Source organism: Dromaius novaehollandiae, chromosome 1, assembly GCF_036370855.1.
Source record: "Dromaius novaehollandiae isolate bDroNov1 chromosome 1, bDroNov1.hap1, whole genome shotgun sequence".
In the NCBI taxonomy this organism is placed as follows: Eukaryota; Metazoa; Chordata; class Aves; order Casuariiformes; family Dromaiidae; genus Dromaius; species Dromaius novaehollandiae.
The window spans coordinates 196969586-196984796 of NC_088098.1; the positions used below are offsets into that span (position 1 = coordinate 196969586).

At 37.6% G+C, this 15211-nt stretch overlaps 1 protein-coding gene across 2 annotated transcripts in view; it reads right to left on the minus strand.

The window, feature by feature from the left end:
• The window catches only part of WASF3 (WASP family member 3), a 78903-nt gene that overhangs the window by 15871 nt on the left and 47821 nt on the right, over positions 1 to 15211 (minus strand). For both annotated transcript variants that reach the window (XM_026108816.2, XM_026108814.2), the window contains exons 3-6: positions 13566 to 13659; positions 12765 to 12907; positions 3937 to 4071; positions 1122 to 1275 (exon numbers count right to left, since the gene is read on the minus strand). In XM_026108816.2, coding sequence (XP_025964601.1) covers positions 1122 to 1275; positions 3937 to 4071; positions 12765 to 12897 — 422 coding nt within the window. In that variant the 5' untranslated portion in view covers positions 12898 to 12907; positions 13566 to 13659. The remainder of the gene's footprint in view (positions 1 to 1121; positions 1276 to 3936; positions 4072 to 12764; positions 12908 to 13565; positions 13660 to 15211) is intronic.

Consider the following 15211-nt stretch of genomic DNA (forward strand, 5'->3'; position numbering starts at 1 on the left):
CTGTAGTTTGTGGTTAATTTAAACTTAGTACTTTTTCATCATAACAGAAACAGGGCAAATACAAACAATTTAACTTTAGTAGATCTTAAAGATTTACCAAGAAATATAATTTAAGTAAGCATATTTCACTAGGGCATCCCTAATAAAACTGGAGAAACGCAGTAAAGCTCACTGCTACTGTCATCCAGATACATATTAGGACATAACTGTGCAGAACAGTTGACTGAAAAACAACTCATATTAACTGGCCGCCCATAAAAAAACAATCAAGCACAATTGTATGTAGCAGCAGGGAGAAAAGTATACTTCAACTATAAATCTAACAATTTTACCTTCCAAGCAAAACCTGTAGAAAAAGACTCTGCAAAACACAGAGTATGCCATTCCTATGTCACATTCCTATGTCATTCCTAAAACATTTTACACATAAGTTACTGCAAATTGAGTCCATGCTTTACACAGATACCTCATGAGATGAATATCAGGCTTCCTATTAAAGCCATAACCAATGTTAATTACACTGAACTATCTTCCTTAGTCTTGTAATCTAGTACCTCCCCAAATTTAAGAGATACAGTGAAAACGCATTGTTCACACCCTTAAGAAAGACAAGTGAGACTAATTTTACAAACAATTATAAATTTAACAGAAACCAGAAGATGAAGTCCTGCTTGCTGCTGTTTTCTTCAGCAGTCAGTAGCCAGGAAAAGGAAAGGTAAAGTGTGGGTGTGGGTGTGCACACGCACAGGGGACGAGGGAAGAAAAAGGAACAAATTCCAGCTTTCAAGATAAATAAACTAAAGACAGTGTTACTTACTCTATTATTCATTTTCTTTACACTTTTTACATAATCAGTGGCACTTGCCTTCAGCTCCTGTGCTGCCATGTAATATTATGCTGAAATATGATGATTTCTGTTAGACTGCAGGATTAGGTACTACTTATGACTGTAAGTGTGATAATAGCACTTGTTTTCATGAACAGAGAAATCACTGAAATATTCAACAAACCAAATCTCAATAACTAATACAGCTTTTCCCCTTCTGCTGTAATCATTCTCCACATACAACTGAGAGATAAATAGCAAAGTACAAGAATGTATGCAATTAATGTTTCCATACCTATAAGGTGAAAGAATATTCAGAGGAGGTGGTTTGTCACTCTGATTATAAATATCAGCCACTGGGTTAGGAATACTGTTCTTCGAAACTACCTGCTGATCTTGAATCGTTGAACTCTTGAATGCTTTTTTCATGTTGATATCTTGTAATGATACTATTAGAAACAAAAATAGATTTATCATAGGTCAGAATTTTAATAAACGAAAAATAAAATCCATTCTATTCTAGTTATTTGAAAAGTTTTCAGTAAAATATATAAGTAAAGCCGAAATATTTATTTTAACTTTCATAAATAATCATGATATTTAAGCACAACAGCATGCATATATATATATATTTCAATAACATATGCAGGTGAACAAAGAGCTGAAGTCTTCACTGTCTGCAGTGAGTTGAAGCCTACAATTTCTTGAACTGTCACAACTGTTCTGGAACACTGTAAGTCATAGGAGGAGTACGAATATTTTCCTCCCAAATGCCCTGCATTGCTTGTTTTCTTTTTACATCTATTGACATTTCATCTAATATTACCTGCCCATTCATCTAACTTCTCAAGTCTCAAGAACAAACTGTGAGAATTTAGCATATTAACTGAACAATGACAGGCAAAAAGTTAATGTATAGATGATGTGTAAAAGGAAAAGGCATCAAGTTTTATGTTGACCCTATAAAATACCCTGTTATCCTTTGTCATGATGAAAGCTGAATCCCACTGAGACTGCTCTCCCAAATATCTTTTAGATCTGTGGTGAGGCCCTGCCTCTCATTCCAAAACCACTTAGATTCTTCAGTAGCCTTTAAAATGATTAAGAATTAGAAACAGAATATTTCATTCCAAGTCCTCCTTCCCCTGTCTAGTTTCTCTGAATTACAAAAATGCCACTAATTTCTGTTTAAACCTGACTGTAAGTGAACCAGTAAGATAAATTCAGGCAGTTTTTCAAATGTACGTTTGAATTGTTACATTTTCATTTGAAGGAATACATTCAAAAGAGCATATATTCCACTTTGAAGGGGGCTTACAAGTGTAAGTTTTTTCATATGCTTTTGAGATCTTAACTTCTATTATTTATTTAAATTTTTTTTTTCAACTGCAGTATTAATTATATGAATTCGCTAAGAATGTTGGGAATTACTGATGCAATTAAATCTAAAGGTTTTTTTTAAATTGGCCTAGCAAGTTATTTTTTACTTAAATGACTAAGCTACCCAGAAATATAAATTCAGAACTACTGACAACCAACCTGCAATGAATTATTATAAAAATTTCAATTTCTAGAGCCAAATAGCTAATTAGATTTCCTACTGACAGTAAAATCATATCAGTTTGTATATATAGCTTATTAATTTGAAAGACAATTAGCAATACAGGAATAATAACTGAGGTCAATTTAAAATAAAATCTTACAAAAAACTCAGTCCCTACATGCGTTTCCCCTTCCAAAAGACTGTTTTTAATAACTTACCAAAATCTAGAAAATAACCAGAAGGTATTCTATAATACAAATGAGATGTTAAAAAAACAAAACCACAAAAAACCCTCTACTGGGGATAGAATTTCCAAATATATTCTATTTCAAAGTCAGGAAGACTGACTTCATCCATCTCAGCATGGAACAACTCCAGTAGGAATCTTGTCTATTTTGCTCATGTTACCACCACAATGTGCCTCCAGACCTAAGCTGAACAGCAACCCAATAATAGCTTAGTTTCTGTTCCCATATAGTTCTTAGTGTCTTTTCTAAGGTAGCAAAAAAGGTGCTAGTATGAACTGTGACACTCTACACTACCAGTTAATTTTTAAAATAGGGAAAAAAAAATCATGTAATGACTTTCAGTCAATAACAAACTAGAAATGGAAAGCTAAATATTACACTATTAAGTATTAGTAACAATAGAAAAATATAATATATATGCTATATAAACAGTAATTATATATATTAATAACAAGATTAAATATTAACAGTAAATATTACACTACTCTCCTGATCTAACAAGCTTTTTACTTTTTGACATTTTACTAAATGTCAGGAATTGTAATCTTCTGAACCACAGAAGTTATCTAAAGAGATTATAGGCAATGACTAGTTCAGGCTTCAACACATAATTGGACATGTAGGCAAAGGTGCACATTACAGCTTTTAAGGCAAAATGGAGATACATGTTTTACTTACCTGAATGAAGTAAGTGCTTTCAAACAGTGTAATGACCTTACTTAAATTCTTTGGTTTTATAGCATATTCATGAAGGGAATGACCAAACATGTAAGCAAGCAAGGATGTAACAGCAATCCAGGGAAATAATGTTTCTGGCTAGAACCACCTACAGAATTTCAGCTCGTTGATACACAAACGCAGTGCTTTGTTTAGGGAGAGTATTATAAGAGCTCAGATCACTGCAGTCAGTGATCCTGGAGAAATACTACTAATATAGCTTGCTACCATCCTATCCTGAAAAATAATTTTAATATTTCAAACTTTTTTCTGATTTTCTGATTTATTTTTAGTAAGGTCCTGATTTACTCACTTCCGATCTATTACATTTATAGGTTAAAAGTTTGTCCTGTAAAAAAGGTAACTTAATGACTTCTTGATGGCTTCTTGAGTTAATATTAAGTCCAAAGCGAAGACAGTTACATGACTCAACAACATTTTTCTCAGTCCACTAACATGATTTTTCCCAACTCACCTTACTAAAAAAGCAAGATTAAATATCAGCTCAGAATTACTTTGAAAAGACAGAGATTGCTGTGTAATTAAATACTGTAGTCTTGTCAACATCACTTCTGGCTCAATGCTTTCATGCAGTTACCTACCCTCCTCTACTGTTGAATCCAGCTGGGTAACTTTGACAGCAAGGCGATCAATTCTGTCTTGAAGAGAATTTGCCCTGATATAGAAGCTGTTGGCCTCATTAAACAACTCGCCAAATATGTCTTCAGCATGTTTGCCTATGGAGGAAAATAGACAGTGAAATCCCTTTGTTAAAGACTTATATACACATGAGAAATGACTTCAGTATCATGAAGTTATAATAAAACACCCTACATAACAGATTATAACAACACAGTTCTTCATTCAGCAAAATTTTGGGCAATAGACTCAGACAAAATCTCAACATATACCCTAAATTCTGACTCAAAGCTATTTCCCTGAACATCTTGGTTGGTCTTCTACTTAAAAACAGAGAGACTTTCAAGTTTTAATCCTTAATTAGCTGAGCTGCTGCCAACAGACATACGACCATCATTGAAACCAACCTCAATGACTAAAATAAAGACCCATCAAAGTTACTGCTGTCTTTAACAGCTTTTGAAGTTAATTCTGAAAACTAAAATAAAACAATCCATGGTTGCTAAGATTTACTTAATTACAGGCATGAACATAAGTCAACACCAAAATGAAGACAAAGTGAAACAGGCAATAAAAAATGGATCCTCACAACGGACCGCCCACTTACATCTCTACAAATGCTCACTAGAGATGTTGCTCTGTCCCTGAAGTCATCTGTGAGATTGGGTAAGACCACACTGATCACTCCTACCCAGGGCCACTCTGGACTTGACATAGCACAGAAGAGGACCCTACGGCCTTTTCGGCCTCCCTTCCAGCTGCCATATTTTCGCAATCACTGCAAGGGCGGACAGTCCACTGCAACAGCAGCCTTAAATCAAAGTCAAAAGGACTAGAATGGACAGGAGTACCACATGATAAACCCAATCCCCTCTTGTTCCGAGATCCTTGTGCCTGCCCATTCCCTCCCTACAACTCCCTCTTCCCAAAGTACACAGCACCCTCATCCATCTCTCCACCTGTCACAGGCTGAATCTCTCCACGACCACAAATAAGAACCCCCAATTTAACACTTCTCCTGTCCCAGCACTTCCCCTACAAATTTCAAATTCCATCCAAATTCATTGCTTTTGGTCACTAAAATTACAGTACCTGCACCTACTTGTGTCTCAGTCACCCCTCCTCCTACTCTACCTAAATGTTGCTGCCACTGACTTCATTTAAGATCTCTCCCTCCACAAATGCACTGCTTCCTGTAGCCAACATTCCTCTTACAACACATACATGCCATTAACGCTCTATGCAAAAGTAAAATCCTGCCTCCTGCATCTAACCAAGCTTTTTAAACAAAAACAAATTTAAAAACCCTGCCTATGAATTAAACTTATCTTGGTATATGAACTGTAAAAAGATGAGCCTGAAGAGTAGAAATGGAGAAGAGGGGGAAAGTGAATCTTGCCTGATATTTGGAACAATATGGAATTATCTATTAACCACCTAAATGACAGTGAATTCCAAAAGAATAACACTTCTGTTGAAATTTTAAATCAGGTCCTGTAACCAACCTTAACACTTTAGATGGAAAAGTACAGACATGATGAAAATTTCAGTCAAAATCACACCCTTTGAACATTTAGAAATCATAATACAAAGTAAAAAATATCCACATTTGGGAATGTCACAGGATATTCACCCTTCCTGGATCATTTACTTGGGAAAAATATCCACTAAAAGAGCATCCAAAAACACTGTTTCTGAATTAGGAATAAAAGAAAATTAATTTTAAATTTCATTTGATTTTCTCACTTTGAGTGGAGGACTTTTCCAGTAAGGGATTCTTCACTAAATGTAAAATCAAGTTGATAACTAATCCATCAGGTTAGATACTTTGGTGCATCTAAGCTCTGCTTCGTACATATGTGGAAGGTGGAAGGGAAAAGTGTGCTGCTGATTTCCTCCTAACCTCCTGCCCTTCAAAAACAGTAGTCACTGACTGGGATTCAGTTATAATTCCTATTTGATGTAGCTGCTAAAAATGAAGAGGCTATTGTCTCCGAGCTATGGAACAAGTAAGCTCTTTAATTCTTCAGCTAAATCAAGCAGGTATTACATTCTTCAGCCACCAATGCTCAGAGCTCAGCAAATTTTAATGGATTTTAGTTTACGTTAATATATTGCGATCAGGATGCCGAGCCGAGGACTGCCGCAGTCTAGGATGAAGCACGTTACCCTTAGAGAAATCACATAGCACAGAAAGGTGCTTGTCGATTATCTCACAAAAGGCAAAATAAGTCATTAAAGTTGATTTATGAATACACTTCTTTTAATACTGATTTTTTAAAAAAACAACACTTGCTAAAACAAGTGAAAGACGGATTGTTAATCTCCTGTCAGTAAAAGAACCAATGACAGGGTATAGCCACGCTATTCAGATTAACACAAGCATTTAAATTTTAGAAAAAAGTAATACTTCTCTAGTGTTCTCAGTATTATTACCTTTTAAATTAGATTTTTAACAATGCAGAAACAAGCAGAAAAACTATTTGACTTACAAGATAATATCTTTCAACTTACGGAATGATTTTGGTCCAATAAGGCAGCCATTTAAACAAAAAGAATCAGCTGCTGCCCAACATATAGGCAATCTAAATATTCATTTAAAACCGCCAAAGGAATTATGCATTTCAATATACTAAGAGTCAAGCTCCAATCTCCTATTCCACAGTTGTTATATTTGGATGAAAGTTTTTATCAGCAGAGGTGATATAACAGTTTTTCATTCTAAAGCTCCCTCCACCAACAGAAACAGTTGAGGGAAATCTGGTCATGGTACTGCCTCCCCAAATCCCTGCCCCCAGTAGGTTTTGATATCAATTAACAGCAACACATCTATCTAGCACTTCCACAGATCACCTTCATAGGACTCTATGTCTGATTGCTTGCAAAATCCATTTTCAAGCATTGTGAGACATTTCTGGAGACAGTATTTCATGACTAATTGAAATCATAATACCGCTACTCGAGTTCTACAGTAAATACACGGCACGTCATCTTGCAACATCACTTACAGCATCCCTAGCAGAGACTAGACACAATCTGAATTAATTACAATTGATTTTCACATACTGCACAAAAAGATCTGCATTAACACACTGAATACATTGCCCTGAAGCTATCTTTTGTCAACAGTCAAAACAGTGCTGTAACAGAAGAGAAATCAAACAATGGTGCTGTTTTTTTCTGAAGACCAGAAACCCAACTGTGTTTATTACATTGGCTATCTCCTTTTAGCATATTTGAGTCTTAAAAGCACAGCATTCCTTTGCATTGGTCAAGGATCCTGGCATAGCACAAGTACACAGAAGAAGAATTTCAAGTTACAGGATTTACAGTGCATTAGAAGGGCTACAATTTTTCTCACCATGAACATGCACGATCAAAGATAAAAGGTAAGCAATGCAATACGTATACCTGGCATTCAGGTGTCAGCTTTAAAAGACACTGAAAGAAAGATGACACTAGGGCTGTCCCCAAGTGAGTCAGTGCTGCATTAATGCTCTCCTCAGGATCCAAGATAAGGCACCGAATGGCCCCACAGAGCCAGCCGATGTAAGTTGGAATTCATCCAGGACATGACCATTTCCTCAAAATATGGAGCAGGAAACAGTGATCCAACCACTCATTTGTAACTGGATTCATTAGCATTGGAATCATGCTGTGGGGTTTTTTTTTGTTTGTTTGTTAAATCATCAGCAAAAGTGGTAGGCTATTGCTAGCCAGGTCTTGATTATCACCCACCTCATAGCACCTACAGTATTGAACCAATGCCAAAAAAACTAACTTGTATAGTTTGTGTCCATCTAGAAAGAAGATTTCAGCCTGACAGCTAGCATCTAAATCAGTGGATGAGAAGCCACAAAGAACTAAACATATGAAAGGTAAGAAGTCAAGGACTGGTTCATTCAACAATCTGAAATGAGTATGTTCATGTACAGGGAACATGTTAATGTACAGGCTGAAATCAGTTTAGGAAACGACCAATACAGGAGTATCTTCACAGCTTTTAAGATTAAATTTTCAAAGATAACCAGATGCAACTTACTATTTTTTCCCTATATATATACACATGCAAAACTCAGGAGAACAATATGGCGCCATAGATCCTGTTGCAGAGACCATCTTTTTTAATCGGCTAGAAGCCTGCTGTCATCAGACTGAACTCCACCGCCAAAAGTTAGGGAGTGTTTGTGGAAGCTGTTGTTTCCAAGCCTTTGTTCCACGAGAGTGTTCAGCACGTAAAGCATCACGAGACTTACAAGTTTGGGATGCAAAAGCTCCCAGGCTTCCCACACTGTAGAGTCTCTTCTTCTAAGCGGAGGTAAAGCCCCAGTTAATACTTTGCTTTATATAAAAGTGCAGTAGGTCTGCACAACTTCATACAGATCTCTGCTCGCTCTGTGCCACAAGCCAGCTGGCTGCAAACAGACCCAAATCTGAAGACATGGCCAAAAATAAAAACCCACTGACAGCACGTTCCACTTGGAGAGGAACTTGCTCACGTCTCCTGAAAAGACAGCAGAGACAGAAGCAAGCCAAATCTGTATGCAGCGGTCAGATCTGCCAGTTTCAAAATCCACACCAGACTCACAATGCAACGCTAAAAGCCCGTGCGACTGCAAGACAGACCTGTTCTTGCTCTCTCTGTGCTTCAAGCTGTGGGAACACCAGCCAGCTCTGATGCTCTCAGCAGGACATACTACATTAGCTGAAGCACAGCATTTCTCTATCACCACTTCCTTGCTTCCAGTTGGCTTGAAACACAGGCAAAACAAGGGCCGTCTGCAAAAGCTGTGCAAACATGACAGTTTTTACTGATAGACTATGGACAAGTCTGCTGGCAGACTTCACTCATATGTTAAAAACCATGTATACAAATGTTAAAACAAAGGACACATCATTTATTTGCACAGATCTTTAACTTGGCACTAACACAATACACTAGGGCTGTCTAAAGAGACTTCTGATGACCTGCGAAATCTACTACAGGAAAATAGTAGGACATAAATTGGGTAAGTAGCCAGTTCCTCAGCAACAGTCATAAGAGGATCTGAATATGCAAAGTAGTGCACATATTTGCCCCAACACCCAACCTGGAGAAAGGAGAGCTAGGCATTCCCAGCAAGATTTAACAGGTCAAAAAAGGTCAAAGGTGTATTATCCATACTTTGGTAAACGCAGTATAATATCAAAAAGAGGTTTTATCAGATATTCTTGGCTGAATATAAGCAGGAGATATTAGCCATGCTTCTCACAACTTCTTGAAACTTGAAGCAGGATGTCAGTACTGAGCAACGGGCTGATAAAATGGCAACTGAAATTCAATGACACAGTCATACACATGAACTGTAAATATCTTTAGATTCTAAATTAGCTACTGAAGAAAGATCTGAGAATCACCTAGAAACATCTCTGAAAGTGTCAACTCAGTATCTAGCAGTAATCAAAAATCAAAATTTTATAAATTCCTAGGGAACTAATGATAGAAAATGTCACTGTGATGCTATATTTTGATTATGGTGTGAAGTCCTCAAGACTCCATCTCAAAAAAAATAAAAAGCCCTCTAACTTAAAGATCCAATGTAGAAACAACAAAGATCAAAAATACAAAATGGTTGTACCCCCAAAAAAAGTTTTAATAGATCAGGACACTCCAGCTTGGAAAAGATATCGCTAGTAGGGCACTATAATGATTTATAAAATCAAATATAATATGGAGAAATGCAAAAGTAAACCACCTTTCATTATTATTCATACACAAGAACTAGAAGGAATCTAAAGGAAGAAACAGAACAACTTACATCGTGGGACACACGGCCACAGAGCGGCTATCAGCACAGACAACGACAGCTGATTGTTCAATGCTCTCTGAAGAAATCTCTCTTCTTATCCACTGAGAAATATTCTTCTCGCAGGCACCCCACACCTGTTTCTCGACTGCTAGTTGTTCAATCTACCGAAATGTGTACCACTGAGGCTGTTTTGTAAGGAGCACTGGAGTGCCAAAGGCCACTGATGTCAACAGTATCACTGATGCTGAAGCTGCCACCATACTGGATCCACCAGAACCTCATTATTTCCAAAAATAGAGAGCCACAACAGGAGCTGGCCCTGTGCAATGTCTTTTCAGGTGAACCATGTTGCTGGTGATGGTCCTAGAGGTTCCTGAACTGCACCACAGAACTGGGCTGCTGAGCTTCAAAACAGAGTCTCATCTAAACTAGACATGAATATTGCTGTAGCTTGCATACCAACAACACACTGATTCTCAGCTAAATAAATACATATACGTATTTTGCATTTTGGAAAGTCTCTCCCTCTTATTAAGAGGAATAACCCAACAACACAAAAATTATCCTGGAAAACTTTGCTTGCCCAGCATACACAAATTTTAAAAACAGTCATCAAATATGAACTTTGAACAATGCAAAACCAAAGACAGTCTGGGTTTAAGGAGTCATTTGTAAACTGACAACTAGTATTTCTAACAGCCTTAATATAGGCAAAAAACAACAGAGCATAGAGTCTCAAAGGAGATTCTTTACACAACAGGAAGACAGCAACAGCTTTACTGATGCACACCCTAACCAAATATCCAAAAAACAACCAACACTGAGGCTATTCCTCAAACTGAGAGATACGTACTGAAGAATCTCATACTCAGAAATGCCCTGTTCTTTCACCCTATAAGCAAGTGGCATGGTACTGCAAAGTTCATGTGTCAAGTTGTTTTGTGGGAAGATGAAAGGATAAAGCAGATTTTCCCAGGCAATTTTGTGTTCTATTTGTCTGTTAGCCAAGAACTACTCTGCGCTGACTTAACAGCCTGAACAGGTACGCTCTTTGGCTAGCTGGCTACTGCCAACCACTGTGTTAACAGCTCAGTTATGCCTATCTTTTCTTCAGCAGGAATATTAATTTAATCTCTGCCACTCTATTTACTGTCATTTTTCTCAAAATTTAAAATAAATAGTTATCTTTGAGATATTTTTATCCCTCTTTTATCCCTCTTTTAAACATGGCTGAAACTGGCCACTGGCAGACAGAGCAGTCACACATTTGTTTCCCAAAAATAGAGGAAAAACCAAACCCTTGAACACTAGGCAGTTTTGACATCTCCTCTGATGTCAATAAAAGAACCAAACTGGTTCAGATATCCAGTCCTTCCCACAGAACCAATGATATTGCCCTAGCATTAGGACACTTCCAAAAAACCCACCTTTTTCTATCAAAGGCCACAGTAATAACCCTATGAAAAAACCTGCAAAGTATATTACATATTTTTTTCACTTAACAAAAGCACAGAAATATACCACACTATTCAAGACTAGCCTCCAATAAGTAATTTTTAATACCTTAGTGTTCATTAAGTTCAAGTTACTTTTATGGAAAATTCAATTTCCCTACTAAATTCACTTTTATGTATGTGCTTAATTTCATTCATATTAATGGGTGTGGCAGACAGATGAATGAATTTTTTTTTTGCCTTAAACATTTCTTGGTGCATGGGGAGCAGGCAGGCCACAACCCCGAACAAGCCATCTGTCCCTGGCGGAAACAGGACTGGGCTGCTGCGACCCCCGAGATGGTCTCCCTGCGACCACCCAGGACACACCGAGCCTGCGCTGAACGAGACCACAGTCGGGCAGAGACTTTGGGATCTGGACTGTAAATTATTGTCCGTTTTTAGCACAACTTCTATAAAACCTGCTTGGCATGAGTGGCTAAATTTGCTGAAGCCTTAGGCTGCACTCCCTAGTTCAGTGAGAAAGGGCCCAGAGCTGGTGCAGGTGGGAATGATAAGGGAGTTACCAGCAATTTGCATTCCTGTGCACTGCTGAAACAGTGCTAATTGCTGGAGTTACCACCTCTTTGTCAGACCTTGAGAGGTAATGGCTGGACCCAAGAACGGAGACACACCTGTCAGCAGAAACGGCCTACCTAGGGACAGTGATGAGACCCAATAAGAAGCAGGAGACCCCAGACCCAAATATTACTATTGGTCTGAACTACCACGTGAGGGGTGGGAAACTCAATTTGAAAAAGCTGTAATTGCCGAGGGATTTCTTTGTTTCGCTCTCTCGGCCCTTGCCCCTTGCCCTCGTCCCTCGTCCCAGGCACCCAGCTTGAGCTGTGATTCGAACGGAGTCAGCGGAACATCATTGGCCTCGGAGTGGTGGTAGCTAGCTTCCTCTCTCCTTTTCCAACTTTCTCTATCTTTTCCCCTCACCCTTGCTCCCCTCTCCCCTTCGCCTTTCCCCACCTTTTCTCCCCACTCCGTTGAAAATAAAGTTAAAAGGTTGTACGACATTTGACCGGTTTTAGGGTCTTAATCTCGTCCTTGGGATCGTAACGAAACCCTGCCGATATTGGATCGGGACAATGGGTCACACATACACGAAGAAAAGGACCAAGAAACAATAACATCTTAAGACAAACTGAAATTATTTCAGCTAAATGTGTCATCTGATGCATCATCTCGTACTGAAAGGCAAGAACCCACAACTCAAGTGCTAGTCTTGTTTCCTGCACCAATTACTCCCACCTTAGAAAAATCACTGAAGTTTTCTATGCCACAGTTTCAACCCTTGTAAATCTTAGAGAATCTCTGCTTGTTTAAACTACTAAATATAGAAGAGCATAAAAACAATGAAGTAGCATTAATTAGCATATTACATAAGTGGCAGTGTCCTGTATCATATTTTGTCTGTTAAAAAACAGCCACCTTAAAGCCTTTCATTTATTCAGTTTTTCATTAATAAACTAGCATTTGCCGGAAGTTGCAGGCACTTACTTAAGCTGCTTAGCTGGCGTATGATAGCAGCAAGGGTACTATTAGTTACACATTCCAGCTCGCTGGTAATTCCCTCGGGCAGGGCTGCTCGGCAGAGGTGCCTCGGTTCAATGTTCCTTTTCACCAAAGGCATTGCTCACAACCTGGAATTTAGAGAAAAATGTGAGTTATGTTTATAGCAACAGAAATAAGAGCTATAAATCTGTACAGAACGCGTTCACCTATTTGCTGCAAAAAATACTTCACTATTCTTTATTTTCAAATAGTTGCTTCAGCCTCCCTGTCATAAGACATTATGCAATTTCTACAGCGGCACTGGAGTCGTTCACCCAAGCCAGAACATGGCAAGGTTTGTAAGCACTGCAGATGAGCACAGAAGATATGGTTGATGTAGATACATGCACCAGATCCAAGGCAAAACGTGTTAAGCTTTACTGCGTGCCCAGATCTGTTGTATAGTGTACCTGTGCTGTACAGGATCCTGGACTTCAGTGCGCATTTGCATTTATTTAGAAATGCCAAGTCCCAAGGAGGCTGCAGGAAAGCGCCCTGCCTGGAGTGAGGTGGGTCACTGTCTTGGCAAGGAGGGTCTGACCACAGCCACAGGCCAACTCCCATTACAGTCCCTTAACTACGTCAGGTTATCAGGTATTAACCGATCCTTGACCCGACCAGTTTTCCATCAAAATGGTAATTCATTCAACAAATACGGGGCTAGCGTCTAACCAATGTGATGGAGGAGAGAAGGAAACAAGTTACAAACTCAATACTGCACAAGTAATTAGTTGAAGGCATGAGTACCTGCACATCCAAAAAGACCAAGGCTCAATGGGGCTTGTTGTTGGTTTTTTAATGGTGTGAAGATGGTTTCCCAGATATGTTGTTGAATGACAATCTGAAATAGGCAAGAGCGTATATTTAACATATTTTGCAAACACATGCCCAAACTTGGGAAGAGATATTCATCACAGAAAACAAACACTGTTAGGACTTGTATTCTTGGAAAAATAAAGACTATGATGGGGAAAACAAGTACAAAAAGAGATCTTAAGGGATAACAAGAGGGAGATAATGGCATCGAAAAAACTATCCTGAAGAAACCAGCTTTGGAAGCAAGGATGACAAGTTTTGTTACAATTCTCCAAAAAAGGAAATAAAATTGTATAATATAAACAGTTTTTAATGCCATTTTAAAAGAAAACTTCTTAATGCAATTATGAGACACCTAGATTAGGGGTTTTTTTTGAACACTGACAATTCAATATGCATGGACTATTCGAGAATAATAATCTGTTTAAAGACATTGCAGCACCAATACATCCCAAAATGACAAATTCACGGTGTTGGCATTTGGAAGACTTAATTGAAAATTTCTTTTTAATTGCACTAAAGCAATTAAAGAAACCTTTCAATTTCTCTAATTAAAATCATATTAGTAAATTAAAATAATTTTAGTACTGACTTTTTCCTGAAGGTTTAAAGCATTTTCTTCTCAAGAATAATTCTAAAGAATATTCATGAACTCTTAACTGGTTACTAAAAAAGTGTATCATTTAACTTTAACAGGATTTCAGAATAGGCCAGGCAGAAATTGCCTCACAACTTCTAAACAGTAGTCTTGAATTTTACTTTATACCTTTCTTAATATGAGACAGTTTATTTGAATATGTCATACTTTAAAGCCAGTTGAGTCTGATGATCTTTAAATAATCATCAGAGGTAATACAGGAAAACAATTTTTTATTCTGCAGTAGACCACTGAACATCTTTTTTATTTCTTTATTTTGTATTCCTGTACAAAGAGATATATTTTAAAAATATTACATAGTATCCAACGCAGTCAGCTTTTTTGAACTTGATCAAAAAATAGGTAACAATTGGAAATTTATAATTATTAACGTGTACCTTAGCAGCACCACACTGCCAACAGGGTACAGCATTGCAATCATGGAGGAAATAAAAGTTATTACGAGGAATTATTTAACTGTGTAAAGAAATGCCCATGAACATAATTAGGGAGAAGTAAATCAGTAGGAGCATAAATCACTGCTATAACAGCCAATTCCAAATCTTGGTATTAGTCCAACACACAGGATACAAATTTTATTTTTCTCTGTAACATTAATAACAGCGCCATAAAACTAAAGAGATAAATACTCCCCCACAATTATGACAACAACATTTCAGAAATATCGATGGGTGATTTAATATACCTCATAAAATTGTTTCTCACACCATGCAATTCATCCATATAATGCCTTAGTGAACACAGCAACCACTCTACCTTCTTTTTTTTTGTTTTTTTGTTTTTAGGAAAAAAACAGGAGCCACTAGGAATTTGTTTTGCTACACATCTCTTTCTCACTCTGCATTTCTTCTTTTAACTGAGCTTACTTAAATGATTGTATGAAAAGCTTAGACCACCGTCTGGCCCCTCTCCGCTCTCA